Genomic DNA, 18005 nt, shown 5'->3' with positions numbered 1-18005 from the left:
CTTTGCAGATAATTCCCCTAATAGTCAAGAGCAAGAAGTGAAAACTTGGTGAAATATTCACCTATAAAGATCCTGAGCATTTAGCTGACGTCAGTACAGAAAGTGTGCGATCTGTTGCCTAGTGATGACATCAGATCACGCTGTTACCAATAGATTATTAAAAGATCTTGAAATGGATGATTTAAGGACACTTTATACTTTATACATTAAATTAATTATATATCTGTCAAAAATGTCATGTTTGATTATGTTACTTCCTGGTCTTACGCTGCTTCTGTCAGCAGTACTGGTCCCTGTCACCTAGGTAATGATAGAGCCAAGATAAGTACTATAGTTAGATACTCAGCAGTGGCCTTGAAGTGACCCAGAAAAAATGTGTAAGATTGAAAATCAAGTTCAAGGATTCTATTATTTTTACGTCAATACATTATTTTCAAAACACTGATTTACGTGCAACAACTTATAAAAAGCAATAAACCGCACATCTGTCAGATCGCCGTCAATTCAGGGAGAGACAAATGCATTTGTGTTTGTTAATATAAAGTTATTTTGTGTGATAGAAGGTGACATCACTAGTACACTACCCGGTCACCCCTACTCTTTTCCCCATAGAACCAGCCTTCACACATAAATGCCTCTTGCTGTTGGTCCATCACGTTGCAAAATTTAAAGCTAACATGATTTGTTCATTCACTTGAAGCTGTAAAACTCCCACAGAGGACTTGAGCCACCAGAGGAAACACATGTTCATATTTGGTCTTTCTGTTTCTAAACCCAGATAATCCCGGAGGTCCTCGCAGCTCTAGAGACCACACTATGAATCCCACTTGAAATTAAACACCATTGAAGTTCAATAAAAACCGTGTCGTCTCTCCCGCAGTTTGAAAAGTGAGCAGCTTGTGGACTCCCCGAATTTCCTCCGTCTCCCGGGACAAACATCCACAGATATGAAAGCACCACAGCTCTGTGAAGAGTTTGCCGTGCTCTCTGGGGGGTCCTCAGGCACATTTGACTGCCAACGGCAGGATGGATGGAATTGCTGGCAAAAAACTATGAACTCAGATGCTGTGTCTGCCATCAACTTTAATGTTATCCTACTTCGTGTTCGTCCTCTTCACCGTCTCCTTTGTTTCTGTCGACAGTTAGAAGACGGAAGAGCTGCATCTCATGAGGATTAATCTTGAAAGTTAAATGTGTTTAACTCGAGTTCTTATTTCTAACAACGTCCCCTTTCACCTGTCACACATTATCAGCAGCTCCAACACCGATTTCTGACAACTTCACAGCTGCTGCTCAGCAGATTCCTAAACCTCGGCCTCTCGTGACTCATTGCTTAATTACTTTGCTGTACTTTTTGTCGGGGCGCCGTGCCTTCGCCGGCGCCCGTCTCCGCCAAGTCAATGCAGCAGACAGCCGCTCAGACTGGGAGTCGGGATTAAATGAAAACTAATAATGTGAAATGAAAGGTTATCAGAGAGAGCCTAATGAAGTGATGTCGTACAGAAATGTTCTCCACAGACTGTGTAATCCTTGGCAACCAGTGATATACAAACTTCTCCTCCTCTCTGCACCAAATTACAGGCGTGATCCACGCAGCTGATTAAGAAAGTGGAGCCGCTTCTGAAAAAGAATCTTCAGATTAATGTTGAGTGAACGCAGCTGTAAAGCGACTGAGATGACAACGTTATTTAGATGACTAAAGTAGAACTAGAACAAGCTCATTTTTGTTTGAGCTGATGACTATATTCTCTTCCACACCTCAGGGAAAATAGAAATTTATAGTAATTTCACATTCAAAGTGAAGTCTTTTATATTTGCAAATCCAGACACTTAATGATCTTTCTTAGCTCTTTTCGCCCTTTATGGTCTTCATTCTGGCCATTTATCTGAGTCGCTTTTATCGCTTCAACCCTCTCTGACCCTCCGGCCCTCCAGTAGTTATCGCTTTATTTTCCCAGGGTAAGAACAAAAATTCAAGAGCAGCCTCTTACATATTATGAATGAATCAGCCGAGACCAAGATGAGAGAGTTGAGACCAAGACTTTTATCCAGATTGTTGTTTTTGTTGTTTGATGTTATTTTGTTTGAGTTTTACTTTTAGTCCAGTCAGGGGGTCTTTCAGTCCCCGATGTGGCTCACTGAGGTTTTTGAAATATGAATGTGGATGTATCATTACATTCTTTCTATTCTTTCTCAAGTGTTGAGGAAAACAAACTTTTATTAAGAAACAAAAACTCTTTCTCTAGGAGTTAACTAGGCCAAATAAGAGCACAATGCAACAACAGTTCGATCATCAGCACTGACCTCTACTGACTCCTCGTTCTCACCACAAGCCCCGCCCCCTCAAGCCACAAGCACAACACAGAACATTACAATATTTTACTTTAGTATGTTAATAAAAACAACTTTTTTCATAGAAAATATTGTTAGAAATATTTTCAGTAGGTCAGTCATTTGCAGACCTGTACGTTAATATAAATCAGGTAAAGTTTGATCAAATTTCATTCTCAATGTCCTTATATTTTGTATTCTGCATTGTTTAAATGATTATAAAATGAATGATACAAATACAGTGCAAGACATTGTCATTATAAATACCATTGCTTAATGTTTTTATTTATAATTTGTTTATATATATCATAAAGGTAAAAAGATGATATGGATTGGTGTTTCATTTTTAATGTAGAAATGTTGAGGTTTTCTTTTCTTGGTTCCTTTTATCAGTGTCAGTCACATTCATATTTTTTTTCGTCTTGTCCAGTTTGGGTCGATTAAAAGTTTTAACATTTTATTCGAGGTTTGTCAGATTTATCAAAGAACCTTTGAGTTGTGTTAAGTTATATTCATCCATGAACATTTTAATTCACTGACAATTTAGTCTTGATTTAGTCAGAGTTGGCCATAAACACTGTATATTTTCTATACTGAATAATTCCATCTAGTTCCTATAAAGGGAACTTATGTTTTAGTGTTTTTTTGGATTATAACCAACACAAGTAACAAAAGTAGCCAAACCTAATGTAAGATATTCTTATTATTCTATAATTGGAATCAAGAATATTGTGTATTTATTCCAAACACGGAAGACCTTATAAATGCTTTAATTACAATTTAAACATGACACGTTAACCATGACATCATGAGTCGGGGTGAGCAAATATTCAAAGGAAATAACGTTCATGTCTCAGTTTAATTATGTCTTGAAATGCCTATCTATTAAATATAATACTTGATACTAGTTGAGTTTTATGAGTAATTATTTAGTATTGTTTGTCCTACTCTATTAAACACACCACTGACCTGTGCTAATGCAATGTGGTGAAAGTTTATATGTTTGTTTTTAAACCAATTGTTTTTGGTCAATGTAAGTGAGGACAAAATAATCCAGGTATCATTATATTTCTGGAACCACATTTTAACAACTTTTGTCCATCATTAATTTTGCATAATAGTCTGAATTTTCGTTGCGTCTGATATTCATCACACGTTAAAAGCTCGTTGTTGACGATATTTCATCATATCTATGTTAAAGAAAAACGACTTTACAAAATATAATAATATATACACATTAAGTGCTGGACTTAGCAAACATTTTAAAGTTAGAGTAGATTTGATGGCATTTAATAGCAGTGGGCTGTAAGGACTCGTGTTTGTGTCTGAGGTCATTGTGTCATTGAAGAAACACAATCACGACACATGATGCTTCAAAACCAAAGCATGGGTCAAATTGAAAGTCTGAATCCATACCCTAAAAGATTTTTTCTCTTTGCCTGCATCTGTTCATCTCTGGTCCCTAGCGATGGCTGTTTTCATTTGGCTACTCAGAGATACATTAGCTCTTTTTGTACCCATGTGACTCTTCACATCTTTTGAACATAAACTGATTTATAATCAACCAACCTGTGCAATTTCAAAAAAATTCAAATGGAATGTCAAAAATCAAAACAAGATCACATGATATCTGAAAATAAATTAAATGTAAGAGCTCAAGCTATGTGCCATGATGGAGGAAAAAGAAGAATCATTTCAGAGCCTTGAAATGTCCAATATAGACTACATTTATCTTTGATTGATCAATTACAGCAATCACTTGAGTCTCTGAAAATGACCCATCACACTTCTAAACCCGTTGAAAACAAAAAAGGAATCAGTTCTTTCGGCTATTTCTTTCATATAAAATATCTCATGAGTGGTTAAAGAATGGAGCTGAATAGGTCAATGCAGGCTCTGTTAAAGAAATAAATGTCAGGTTAAAATTCAGACTTATAGCTGAAACAGTTGGTTTAAAGTCAACCAAGTTTTAAGTGTACAACGAGAGAGGGATCTGACATCTACATGTCTGTTCGACTTTTTTCTAAGCAAGTGTTTCGGCTTCATCTTTATTTCCTATCGTAAGCTATTAGTTTAGTGATGGTCTGATGAAGCTTCATGAAACAGTGTCATTATTTTTAGAGGTCACTAGATGGCAGTCTCTGCACTATTTTTCTTTGTTTTGAACAACTGTTCTAATGAAACATCACATTTTTAAACTGATGACGCCACCTACTGACCTCTAAACAACAAGACACTGTTTCATGAAGCTTCATCAGCACATCACACACACTGGAATGATTCACAGCCAGTCTTAGATTGGACAGAATGGTGAGTGTTCTTCCTGATAGATTATATTATTATACTTTGTGTGTGTCATCTGGAGACATCCCTCAACATTCCCTTCCCAGCCCAATGTGATAAAAACACAATATGATAACATAATTTAGCTCAGCATTTCTCCATAACTAGTAGAGCAAAAAGAGGTTTTCGTTTCACCTGACCTTTGGTCACCAGTATTGTAGTGACCTCAAGAACAAGATCAAAGTTTCTGATAAAGACTCAATGTAGAACGACTGATGCTGGTCGTCTCACTCCTGAAGTGGTCGGGACAATTTGGGTGGAGTGCCTGGGGCAGACCAAAGAAACAGGATAGATTATGTAAGCTTATTAGACCTGCATTGTATTTTCTATCACCCCAAAGGGTGTTGTTCAATATAAGACAATTGTCATGTGATCCCACCCTGGAACTTTTATTAGAATTACTCTTGACAGTTTTATTTGCACATATGCCAGTAAACTCAAAGTCAATGTGAAACTTACCTGCTTAAAATGAAGAACCAATGAGCTGCTGCTGACAAGAAAGTGTTCAAACTTAAACCTCCCACGTGTATCCACAACTTCTCTCCGCTCATCACCTCACGACGTTCACCTCGCTGTGGTCTTTTGTTCTGCTCATCTTCTGCTTCTCGCCGCAAACTCAGTGAACTGCAGTCGATAGGTAGGCAATTTAAATTATGCAAATCACCGCTGCGTATCTCTGGCATTTAATCAGCGCCAGCATCTAGTCATCATCAAGATCTACCCATCGGCTGCTTCTCCTTAAAGTCGGGTGGGTGTGTGTCGCCGGCTGATGTACGGGCGGAATTATACACCGCCTGAAGTGAGGAGGCCAGAGCTGAGCCTGTAAACATTAGGTGCTCATGACTCTCCATTCATCTATTAATGAACCTGTTCTCCGGAGGCACCGCACACATCACAGGGTTCTCCTTGAAGAGCAACAATCTTCAAGGTATCCGACCAATTAAACGGCGACAGCCAGCGTCCGCCGTCGCTACGCATTATTGAAATTCCAGGCTTTTAATTTCCATCCCTCGTCTTGGCGTGCACTCGTGTCACGCCCGGCTCATTAACCAGCTGCAAGCAAAGACATATATTAAAGAACAATATGCGGGGCGCAGAGTGAAAGAGAAAAAAAAAGTACAATAAAAAGAGAAATATCGTTTGTAATTTCTACGTTTCTCTGCTGTGCTGTCACCCTGAACCATACAACATCTCTATTCTTTTGTTTCTACCTGAATATGCCCAATCTTTTCCAAGGGCAGCAGTAGTGGGGTACTTAGGAACTGACTTTCCTCTCCTCTTATCTTGGGCCTGCCCCGGGGCCTCCTCTCCTCTGTCCATACAGGAATGTTTACAGTCCTGCTTAAACACCTGGACACTGACTTGAACGATTAGAGACCAGGACTCAAAGTTTTCATTTATTATTCATATCTGTTAAGAATTTTAGATTTTTTTTTCTACTGGTGGTCAGGGTGTGTCAGTGCTCTTAATATTAAACGTGTTTAAAAATATCTGGAAGCTTGTGTGGGTTTAACAATTTAACAATGTAAGTGTCAATAAATACGATTTGCATGTTTTAGCGTGGTGACAGTTAGTTCTTAACCTGGCACCTGAAATTGATGAGCACTGGCCTGCATTTGCTAAGTATATTCATTCATATACATTTGTACATTTTCTTTTGAATAAGTTGGTCCAATAAATCATCATAGTTATTTGAAATGTGCTGTTTAAAATGGAAATACAATTGTATTGTACTTATTTAAGTATTTAGGGCACAATTTTTTCAACATGTTCAACTGAATATGCTTAATGTCGTGAATGTCTTCTTTTGTCTGATTGCATCAATTTCTAAGAATGATTTAATAGCAAGTCCAAATGGAAGGTGGTTAACACTTAATCTGGCCCTTGACAGCGCCACCTAGAACCAGATTTGTACCGTCCCATATCATTATTTCAGATTCCAAAAATAATGAGCTTGAGCTCAGATCCACCAGTGGTTCTTACTTGGTGTGACTCTTCCAAGTCTTGGAATTATTTCCTGAAGATCAAACCTGGAAAACATGTTTCAGTTGTTCATTGACTTCTCTAAGGTTGTTTTTCAGTTTCTAAAATAAGCTCATAACGAATAGGAAAATATCCTCCCTGATTGAGATTTTATCTCCCTTCCTGATCTTTCATCCCGCGCTCTTTTCATCTAGCTAAAGGTCCAAACTCTTCTCAAAGAGCATCAGGCATATCTGCCACAGTCAGCTTGAATGTTCGCAGAGACCTTCACTTCGCACACGTTTTGATCTGCTCTGGGCTTCAATTGAAATCTGTTTATGGCTTGATAACCTTATCAGCGTGTTGGCCTGCTTTTAATTGGTGATGTGAAGAAGGTTTATCTGAAGGACTCATCTTGTGCGCAGGGCTGAAGATACGCGAGGTAATGATCAACGTGTCGCGGCAGCAGGTGGAGGACTTTCACGGGCCGGAGGACTACTGGTGTCTCTGCGTCGCCTGGAGCCACTTGGGGACGTCCAAGAGCCGCAAGGCTTCGGTTCGGATCGCCTGTAAGTCAACTTGAAGCTGATTTTTATGATGTTAATACACTGAACAAGTGAACTTGTTTAAAAATTAGATTTACGTCCTCTGATTAACTACCAGAAGAAGAATAATGGATGTGTATGCTTCTCTGTTAGTCCAAATTAATATCAAAAACTATGTTTCCGCCTCTGGCAAAAACAATTATTGATATTTATTAAGGTTTTATGTGTCTTCTTTGCATCTCTGTGATCTTAAAGTGCCTCTCTGTTTGGGATATAATACTTAAATTAATTCAAAAACATTCAATGTTTTCTTGTCCTTAAAATGTCTCAGTATATAATATTAATATAAGAATTTATATTTTTTTGTTTTGTTGATTTACACAATCCCTCAACATATTGTGTTACCTCCCTGTTGCTAGCACTGTTAGTCATTAGCTAAACTAGCAAGTATAGCATTTAGATATTAATATGTCCTTCACTTTACATTACAGTTGAAAAACAAACTTTATTGTAACACTTTCTGTCTGTCATTTGTTATGTAAAATAACTTAACTACTATCTGTGGGAGCTTGTCTGCTTGAGACCTCGCCTCCTACAAGGGTTTGAGTGACCTAATAAATCACCTAAAAGGTAGAAGTCTTTGTGACGGAAGTATTATGGGCTGGTATGGGAAAGTGGAGGATGGATATACAGTAAATTATTATTTTTATAGAAGAAACTTTTTTAAACGTACAGTAAAACCTTGTGTTATCTCAGGGTCAAGGTGACTTGAGGACACTTTAATTAAAAGTAACAATCGTTTAAATACATCTAAAAAGACTAAAAACATTTGATCTCCTCCACAGACCTGAGGAAGAACTTCGAGCAGGACCCTCAGGGCACCGAGGTTCCTCTTACTGGCATGATCGTGCTGCACTGCCGTCCTCCAGAGGGCGTCCCTGTGGCCGAGGTGAGTCCACCAGCTCTATTTTCTCCAGCCTGGCCTGGAGAAGTAAACAATATGTTGCTGCTCACCTGACACGTCCACTACGATCTCATCAGTGGAGATCAGCCGTGGTGAAACGCCGGCTGTTGTGAGTCCATCACAGTCGTGCGCCTCACAGCAGGTCATTTGGCTGTTTGTCTCGCTGTCATTTCAACATTCACACCAAAGTCTTCTTTCTGACAGTTTGCTCTAATGCTGCTGAGCTCTCAATGCTTTTTTTTAGAAGACCGATTTTATATCCTGATATTTTAGAAGAATCATCTTTTTTTCCTGGTCTATCTCCAACATTCTCAGTCCAACAATTTCTCTCCTCACCCACATGTCCGAACCATCTGGCCGGTCTGACTTTGACTCCAGACTCCACATGAGCTGTCCCTCAGACATATCGAACTTCCTGCCACAACTGTTTACGCTCATGAACTTTAGCGTGAGCTTCATCTGAACCCTTTTACATTGTGCTTGAATCTGCATATTTAAATTGAATACTTTAACTTCATTTTGTTCATAAATATTTATTACATAAAATTGAATTTACTCTAAGTATACTGTACATCTCTAAACCCTTTGGTCTAAAAGGACTACTTCCCTTTATTTCATCCTTTTTGTGAATATTTTTTGCTTGATCAAATAATTAAAGCCATATTGAGAGCATATTTAGAAGAAAAAAACATTAACATAATTTTGTTTAATTAAATTTCAAAACATAGTGGGCATACTAAAGTGTATTTTACGTTGATATTTTTATTTTATTTTTTTAGTTTTGTCATCACTTTCTTGCTCTTTCTTCGTCTCTTTTGACTTGACAGCCCCTTTACAACAGTCACAGGATAATGTGACGCCTGAGGAAATTTCATTTCCTTCCCCATCTTTGGATCCTATTTGAACTCCTTTATTTCAATGTTTCACATTTGATATGCCTTTATTATTGATATTTATGGTGCAAAGTGAGATATTTGAGGACATTCTGTAGGTCATTGTAATGGAATAGCGACAATGATTTTTCTTTTCTATAATGGTAGATCTAAGCATGAGCAGCTCCGTCATAATAATGAGGTTTGTTTCAGTCAAAGTCAAAAACAGCGTCCTATATAAAGTTGTCAGGTTGGGCTGGTTGATTCATGATTTTAGATTTGAAAAAAAATGTTAATTTATGAACAAACTTTTCTCCATAAAATACCCAAACTTCTCAGTTATAAACAGTTTACCCTTTAAAATGACCAGCAACCATTTTATCCATCCATCTATCTGTTTATTTTACTTCTAAGGTAATAGTCCCTTCAAGGATTTTCTCCCGGACAATCGGAATGAGAACAGAGACAAGTGTTAGAATAACAACAGAGTCAGAATCGAGATTTACCACCAGCAAGGAGTGGAGGAGCTTCTTACGGCTCGTCCCAAACCACTGAGGGTCTCCGCTCTGTGCTTGCCTTTTTACTCCATAGCTAAGATCATTACACACTAAAATAAGAATAGTTTGTTCTTTTGTTGCTATACGCTAAAATTGTTATTTTTCATTAATTGCTTGATGCAGTCAAACTACTCGCGCGCATCTGTAGATATAAAGGAACAGTTTATACCATAATCCCTAACATTTAACATTTCCAAACATTATGATAAAACTAAAGGCACTAAAAATGTTCTCTCACTCAGTTGAAGTTGGCATCTAAAGTGTTATATTCTTAAAATAATTCAGTAATTAGTGGTTATGTTGGGAAGTGAAATCAAAGACTTTTATTAAAAAAAGTTTTTTTAAGGGCGTTGAAGATAAAGAAGAAAAGTTGTGATTTCATTTTTCTTCTCTGTCAATGAAAGTGTGTGGAGTATAGAAGTGAAATTCACACAATAGTCCGCCAAATAAAGGAAAAATACAACCCAATGTCAGATTAGAGCAGAAAAGTTCAAACCAAACACACACATCATCTCCATGGCAACCACACATTTCAGCCTTTTTGTTTCTATACACATTGTTGTTGGGTAAAAAAAAACCTTAAGGTCAAACACTTTTCACAAACACGTGTGGGCACCAGGGATCCGAACCCACATGCTGAGATTTAATACAAAAGCTACATCAGAAAGGAAAAAAAAAAAAGACGCATATTCTCTGATGCGACGGAACAAACCACAAAGTGCGACATTATTTAAATCCACACTCGTGGCAGCCGAGTCAGGAAAAGACCAGTGAAAGCTCGGGCGGCTATTGAATCGCATTAGAGGAGGCAAATGGATGGAACCCCGGCACAGTAATTCAGCATAAATCACAAAAATAATAAGAACATTATGCCGCATGACTGCAGGTATTATAGGTTTCCCAGAGTTCCATCTGGGCTCACTGGCGAGGCCACGTTTGGTCTTTTCTGCATTGTCACATGATTAATGTTACAGCGTCTTATTATGATTGCATGACTGTACGCAGTAATGAATACTGAGCAGTGTGCTAATGCTATTAGCGCTCGCGGATATTTTATCAAGGCGGGAGCTGTCGCTTCGCCGAAAGAAGGTCATGGGTTTAAATCTGGAGTCTCCAGGGTGCATGATTTATTAAAAAAAGCTTCTCTATCAATCCCAGCTAGCAGCCCAGAGACGGCGGACAACCTGGACTACAAGTTTAGTGACACCCACAGGCAATATAGAGTCATCAGTTCACTCTCATCGGGGCTGTGGGAGGAAACCAGAGTGTCACACAAGCACAGGGAGAACTAATTCATCACAGAAGGGATCCAAACTAAGAGCTCATTTAACTAACACGGATTTAGTTCAGTCTGAAATAGACAATCACTCTGATTGTGGACCATGGTCTCAGATTTAGAGAAGCTGATCCTCATCCCAGCCACTTTCTCCAGTGGACTAAACCAACTCGACAGTATTGTTCCAAGTAAACCCGACCTGTTTAAAGTGTGACCTGAGGGCCTCATGTGGCCCTTTGACGGTATTTATATGGCCCCGAAGAGTTCACAGTGAAACAAGACGACTCACATGTAAAAACGCATTTTATTTAGTACGTGTTTTCTATTATCCGTCACTAGTTCTACTGTAGGGGCGCACAGTGGAGCCTCACAGCAAGAAGGTTTTCGGTTCCCTTCCTGGTCGGGGGGGAGCCAACTTGTGACCTTTCTGTGTGGAGTTTGTATGTTCTCCCCGTGTTGTGTGGGTTTACTCCTGGCACTCCGGTTTCCTCCCACAGTCCCAAAAAATACAGAGGTTCATTGGGAACTTGGAGAAATTGACCATAGGTATGAGTGTGTGTGTGAATGGTTGTGTGTCTTGCGACAGACTGGCGTCCTGTCCAGGGTATCCCCCGCCTCTCACTCGAAGACACTGGGATGGACAGAGCTCCCGCTACCTCCATAAGGAACAAGCAGCACAAAAAATAAATGAATGAATGAGTATCTAACATTTTGTTGGATCTTAATTAATCTTTTACATTATTTTGTCCTTCATGCCCCACAAAACATATAGAAAGAGAATTAAAAAATAATATTTAGAAATAAATCATGTACGTTTTTAAGTAATTATTTATATAATAATAATAATATAAATAAACTTTGCAAAAACAGAAGATTACTCTTGTCGAGGGAAAAGCATCAAAAATGCAGCCTCTCTGGCTTTGTGACGTGACTCAGTTCTCCAGCAGAGTGACAGCGAGCAGACGCTCCACAGAGCTGCAGGTCAGAGTCCTGCAAGGGCCAAAGTGGGGTCGGTGGCTCAAGAGAACCAATTTCACCTCACAGCCACTGTGACCTAAAGCAAGGTACCAAACGTATTTTAGGGTGAAGTTGTCCACTTCTGTCAGGAAAATGCTGCGAGGCTTGAAACTGTCGAGTTCTGCTTCCAAACTTCATCATTTATAAAAAGCTCGTCCTGCTTCTAGTATCACAACGTCACATATTTTCATGGATTATATATACAGTGGGATATCTTGTGAGTAATAAATAATCTGTCCAAGGAAACTTTTCGTCTCTCAATATTAACAAAAATGTTCTTTTTCCTTTCAGTTTTAAATTTAATTTTTTAAATAAAATTTTAAAGATTAGTTTAATAGTAAGTGAGTAATATTTATAATAGTTACAGTTTACATTGACAACAGTTAAACTAACGATAAATAAGAACAAAAATGTTTTTTGTTATTCTATTTTATATCTTATATGCTTTGTGGTTTAAAAGAATAGAAGTTTATTAGCCAACTTTATTTTGTATAAATTGAGGAATTTCTATCTTACTTTTTCTTGTTTTTGGTTTAAACCCGGTTACTAATTGTGATTAAAAAATGTATTTTAATCTAAACATGACAATGACAATTGTATTTATGTATTTAGATTAGATAGACATTATTGGACCTATCCCTATCAGGAAATTAGGTTTCCAGTTCACAGCAGACAATAGAAGGTACAGAAGTTTCATAAAAGCAAGAACAAGAACAAAGCACACTAAAAAAGAACAAACTTCAAGGGATAACAAAGTGCAAATATAAAGAGCATAGATCTAAGGAGAAAAACATTTTCTGATTTAAATTTAGTTATTTCTGTTGGACATTAACATTTTAATTATGCTTTTTCTGACTCATTTGTTCGAACCGTATTTAATTGAACATTTCATTTTTTATTTACAAAATAAATACTAGTTATAATTATTTTTTTAATTAAAAAAGTTTCTAAAGATTTAATAACAATGTGCTTTTGTTTTATACTCACCTTTAGCATTACTTGTTTTTGTTTTTTGAATTATTTTCACATTAAATAAACATATTTATGTTTATATATGATGGTTGGCTTTATATTATTCTATTCCTTTCTTTAATAATTGGCATTTGGTTATCAAGGAATCTATTTTTTTCTATGGAAGATAATTGGGTCAAGACAGAGCTTTAGATCTGATCAACTAAAATATTGATAAATGCTGAAATCTTCAAGTCTAACACACAAATTCCTTCTTCTTATGTTTCATGAATGAGACTTAATAAATGTCTGGTGCTACCAAAGACGTTCTGGACATGCAGACCATGGCAAGGGTTGTTGGTTCAACCCTAACAGTTAAATTTTAACTTTTTTGAAAACTTTTTACGCTGTCAAAGTCCCATTTTCATTCCATCATCATATTTGATGTTTCCTACTTGAGATTGTAACATTTCTATCATTGTAAATAAATGAATAAAAAACACAACTTAGAGAAATTAGGAAATAAAGATGACATCAGACTGTGACAGTAAGAACAGCTGTGTGTACTGAGTTAAACCTGCGACTCTTAACAATGGTTCGCTTTCATTTTTCCTCCTGAATCTGCGTCTCAACTCAAAGTTTGTGTCACAGCTACGACAAAACCCACACTTGTGGGACCAACGTCACAGAGAACACTCTCTGTCTGCGTTGAATCCTCAGTGAAGACGTCAGAACAAATAAACACCGTGAAGTAATCAACTCCTGCAGAGGAATCCCAATGACACCAACACAAATACTGTGTGTTTTGTGTGTCTGTTGTGGGATGAATGATGCAGCGAACACAAATGGAGCATCGGTGTTCCTCCACTGTCCCTCATGCATTGTGGTCATCAAACAGGCTCATGCATTCATTAATGTGTCGCTGGCTAACAGAGAGAGTCGGTGAATAATGCAGCAGCTCCACCAGAAGAAGATCTCACGTCTACTTTCAGCCTCATCAGCCTTTACAGAGAGGCTCAGGTTTAAGGAATTGAGGTCACAGTCGTGTGTGTTCTGCTGAACTGGATCTGAGTCGGCGCTATTTTGACCATGATGGGATTTACAGAAGCTTAACTCAACCTTAATGCAACTCGCCGTCAGGTCACATGACCAGAGTCCAGATTTAAACTCTCAACCTTTATTAACCTTTATTTATGCTTATTTAGATTATTACTAAAATAAAGTTCTGTAACAAAATAATAATAATAATAATAAATGTGGAATGAATAATCCGGAATATATTGTGTTTAAAATATTATTTAAGAATGTCTTATTAGAATATGTATTATTAGTTCAACCCTTTTGTTATCTCTGGGTCAGGGTGACCCGGAGCTCCGAAAATATATGTTTGTTTTAACACTTTTGTTATCTCTGGGTCAAGATGAACAACCTCCATCAATGAATATTCATTTCTGGAAGGGGGGTCACCTTGAGCCTGATACCACACAAGGGATACAAAATATACATTAAAATACATGTGTTGTTATTAATATTTATCTTTTGTTGTCAACATAATAACTTGAGAATCACTACTACTAGAACATATCTAGTTCTACCCATTCACATTTATTAGTTTTTGTACAATTGTCTCATTCATTTTTTGACTCTTCATAGTCAAAATTATATTTTTAATCTTCGTTTTTTAATAAAAGGTTCTTTATTTTTATATTATGCTTCATTTTATTCACCTTCAATCCAGATTATTTACTAAAAGCTTTATTTAAAAATGTCAAAATCAGGAATGTATAGTTTTCGGTTTTCAATCAATTTTAAATATATTTGTTAGATATTGCTGTGTTTTATTTAATTGTTTAATAATTTTATGAATAAAAATGAATTCTAAGTTGAAAAATTCACACAAAGAAAATATTTATTAGTTTATTAGTTTGTATTCTTCTAATTCTACTGTCCTGTCGCCAACTGGTCATTTTGAAAGCATCAATCTTATCAAACCTGCAAAAACTGTCTCTGTTTCAAAGTTGGTTCTGTATAAATATTCAAATTTTTAACAAAAAACAATCTAATATATCTATTCTAGTCCAAGATATCGTAGAAATACCAAGGTAGTACATTCTTCAGATTCAACTCTCTGGTGTCAGAACACAAATAATAATTAACCAAAAAGCCTTTTTTTCAAGGTTTAGTTATTCTTTTTTATACCATGTCATCTGTGGGGCTCTGTAGACGCATTACGTTCTGATGAACAATCAATTTAATTCGAGTGTGTAGGGACTATGGTGGTACTACAACATTTGAGGATATTTTTGGATATATACAACAAATGGTCTTTTATCACTCCTTAATTGAAAAAGAGTGATGACCTTGAGTTTTATGTCACTGCAGAGTCGAGAGAATCCAGAATTGTTGTGTCCCTGCAAAGACAGCGGCGTGACTCTGTACCTGCGTCTCACCTCCGAGAATATCAGCAGAGCTCAAGTGGGCTTCACTTTATTGCTGGCAAGAGTCAAGAAGCGCCTCCGTCGGATCAGTCTGTTATCGACACACAGCCAAGTTAGGAATATAAATGACACAGAGATACTATCAGATGTCGCAGCAGACGACTGTAAAAGTCATGACAGGGACGTACAACAGAGAGGCGGCAGAGCTCATGCATGTTTGGAGCTTAAATATTTCATATTTGCTGTAATTAAAGTGGAAGTTAGACCAACTGCTGCCTCCTCATAAACCAGTGTTCTAACTCCAGTGTTACAACTGTGTTGTATCATAACAATGTCTCATCATTTATATATTCATCCTACGTTGTTTGTTTGACCAAAATTTCAGTTTTAAATAATAATTACTCTATGCCACTGGATCCGTTTTCTTCATTTGTAACATTAGTTTCTCTGGTAATTTTTGCCTTGATACAATCTAATCATCAACATTATTATTACTTTGATGTTAGATTTTAATTTAAAGTAAGTAAGTAAGTAAGTAATTTTTATTTGTATAGCGCTTTTCCAGACCAGGGTCACAAAGCGCTTAAACAATCAAAACAATATTCAATAAAGTATATACTTTCAAGATCAAGATAACACTAGGTCTACCTATTAGAATAAAAAATAATGTTTTTTTCTTAAATACGACTCAGACATTTCTAAATGGATTTAGAAAAATGTTTGTTTCCTAAAGCAAATTTTATCTTCGAAAAAAACAGGACCTGCCTGTCCTGAACACTCTGTGCCCTTCAAATGCTTTTATACTCTTTAAAAACATGCTGATCTACCAGTAAGTCAGAAACATCAGCTCTCTAATGCACACTCGCAAGACACTCGATGTTTGGACAAGAGTCGTGCGATTTATTGGTCGGGAAGAGATAAATTGTCAAGAAAGCATGTCCTGACTTTGAACACTGGCCACACTGTTCCAACATTGACGTGTTTCTCGCCAAAGTTACTGATGTATAAAGTCATCAGTCACTCCCAGCCTAAAATGATCGACTGTAAAAAATCAATCCTGAGGGTTTGAGGTTAGTTGGCTGCTGCTGCGGCGTCTGGAGATTTTGTTTTGTCAAACGGCAATAAATCATTAATGATCCACAAATGAGAGCGGCGTCCTAATTTTGGCTAAATGATGAAGTGTTCCTACTTCTGGTCATTATTCATTCTACAACCCGGCTCTTCCCGAAGGATGGGCTTTGAACTCCGGCTGGTGACCCGCGAGCAACACGTCTCCCTCTGGATGTTAAATATAGTGTCAGAACCAGAAGGCCTCGGCGTGAGGACGTCCAAACATCCCTGTGATTGGTCCCGTGAGAGTTTGATGAAGCGTGAATCAGAGGGCAGCGGTACGATCGCTGTCAGACCTCATCACACGCTGAAACCGTTTGGTTGATCACACTTCATTGTCTTTGTTCAAATAGGGGGGAAAAAGAAAGCCTTAAGCAATAATCTGAGGTTTAAATATTTAGTTCATGATGCCATGGATCACCTCATCAAGCTTCAAATACACTAGAATAGTGTTGAAAAATAATGAAAGACAAAATGTGACACATGCAGTATGTAGCGTATCTAAAAGGTTTATTATAATTTAATTATTTTTGTAGCAACAATTAACGTGACAGTGACGACCAAAAAGGTAATTTGGTGTATTAAAGATGTATCATGTGTAAGAATGTAACCATTATGTGAATTGACAGGATTGTAGATATGGACGTCTGTCTGTACGTGATGGATTGGAACCCGGATCCGCCAAACTTAGGCTGCGTCCAAACTATACCCCTTAACCATATAAGCCCTATAAAGCCTTAGTTACTATTATAATTATTAATATTATTATTGTATTTATTTTATTATCTATATTTTTAATAACCAAAAAAACAACATACGTCGTACTTTTGCTTTAAATGTTGCCATTGTTTGGCCGTTGTCTCTCCTTCACACTCCACTCACACTAGTTTCCTGTAATAGACCCAATATCAACGACGTGAACATAAAGATTCAAAGGATGAAGGAACACTTATATGACATGTAAAATAAATGACTCACATCCAAAGATTTGTCAAACACCTAAAAGACTTAATATACACTTATATACACTTGGTCTCATTGGCTGTTTAAGAGGAACAATGATAAACTTTAGGAAAACAACCCATCAGGAAGACAAAGAAGAAAGGGTAGCTTAGATAACAATGACTTGTGAGTGCTCTTGTGTGGGAACGTCAATAAAAACTGAACTTATCCATTAATGTCCTAATATAAATGACTATTTATTATTGTTTTATTGATGCACTTTTAACTTTTTTTTTACAATATATGTCTTTTAAACTTATTCTTAGCAGCCATGACACGAAGTTGCTCCTGTTTACTTTCCAGCTATGTATAATATAATATCATTTTGGATAGTTCATTATCAAGGAGTTTATGATCGAGGACTATCGACAAAAAGCAAGTTTTCATGTGAAATAAGCGATTTGTTACTAGCATCAAAGTTAAAGGTTAGCATCTTTGCCGTATTATGCAACATTACAAACAAATTGACAATCGTATTTACTGAAACAAACAGCATCATACCCGACTATACCCCTCTTCTTTTAATTGTGCCTCAGGCCTCCCTTGTATTCAAGGGCTATCTGGCCCTCCGTCGTTCCGCTACCCCTTCATCCAAAAGAGAATTGGGACATCACCTAACAGGGACACGCACAATAGA

The 18005-nt window shown here is 37.1% G+C and overlaps 1 protein-coding gene across 1 annotated transcript in view; it reads left to right on the top strand.

Moving 5' to 3' along the window:
• The window catches only part of unc5da (unc-5 netrin receptor Da), a 226380-nt gene that overhangs the window by 157741 nt on the left and 50634 nt on the right, over positions 1 to 18005 (top strand). The window contains exons 4-5 of the mRNA XM_087791958.1: positions 7062 to 7205; positions 8027 to 8130. Coding sequence (XP_087648084.1) covers positions 7062 to 7205; positions 8027 to 8130 — 248 coding nt within the window. The remainder of the gene's footprint in view (positions 1 to 7061; positions 7206 to 8026; positions 8131 to 18005) is intronic.

This window comes from Callionymus lyra, chromosome 5 (assembly GCF_982586985.1).
Source record: "Callionymus lyra chromosome 5, fCalLyr1.hap1.1, whole genome shotgun sequence".
NCBI classification, from domain to species: domain Eukaryota; kingdom Metazoa; phylum Chordata; class Actinopteri; order Syngnathiformes; family Callionymidae; genus Callionymus; species Callionymus lyra.
This window is presented reverse-complemented; position numbering and strand designations above follow the sequence as displayed.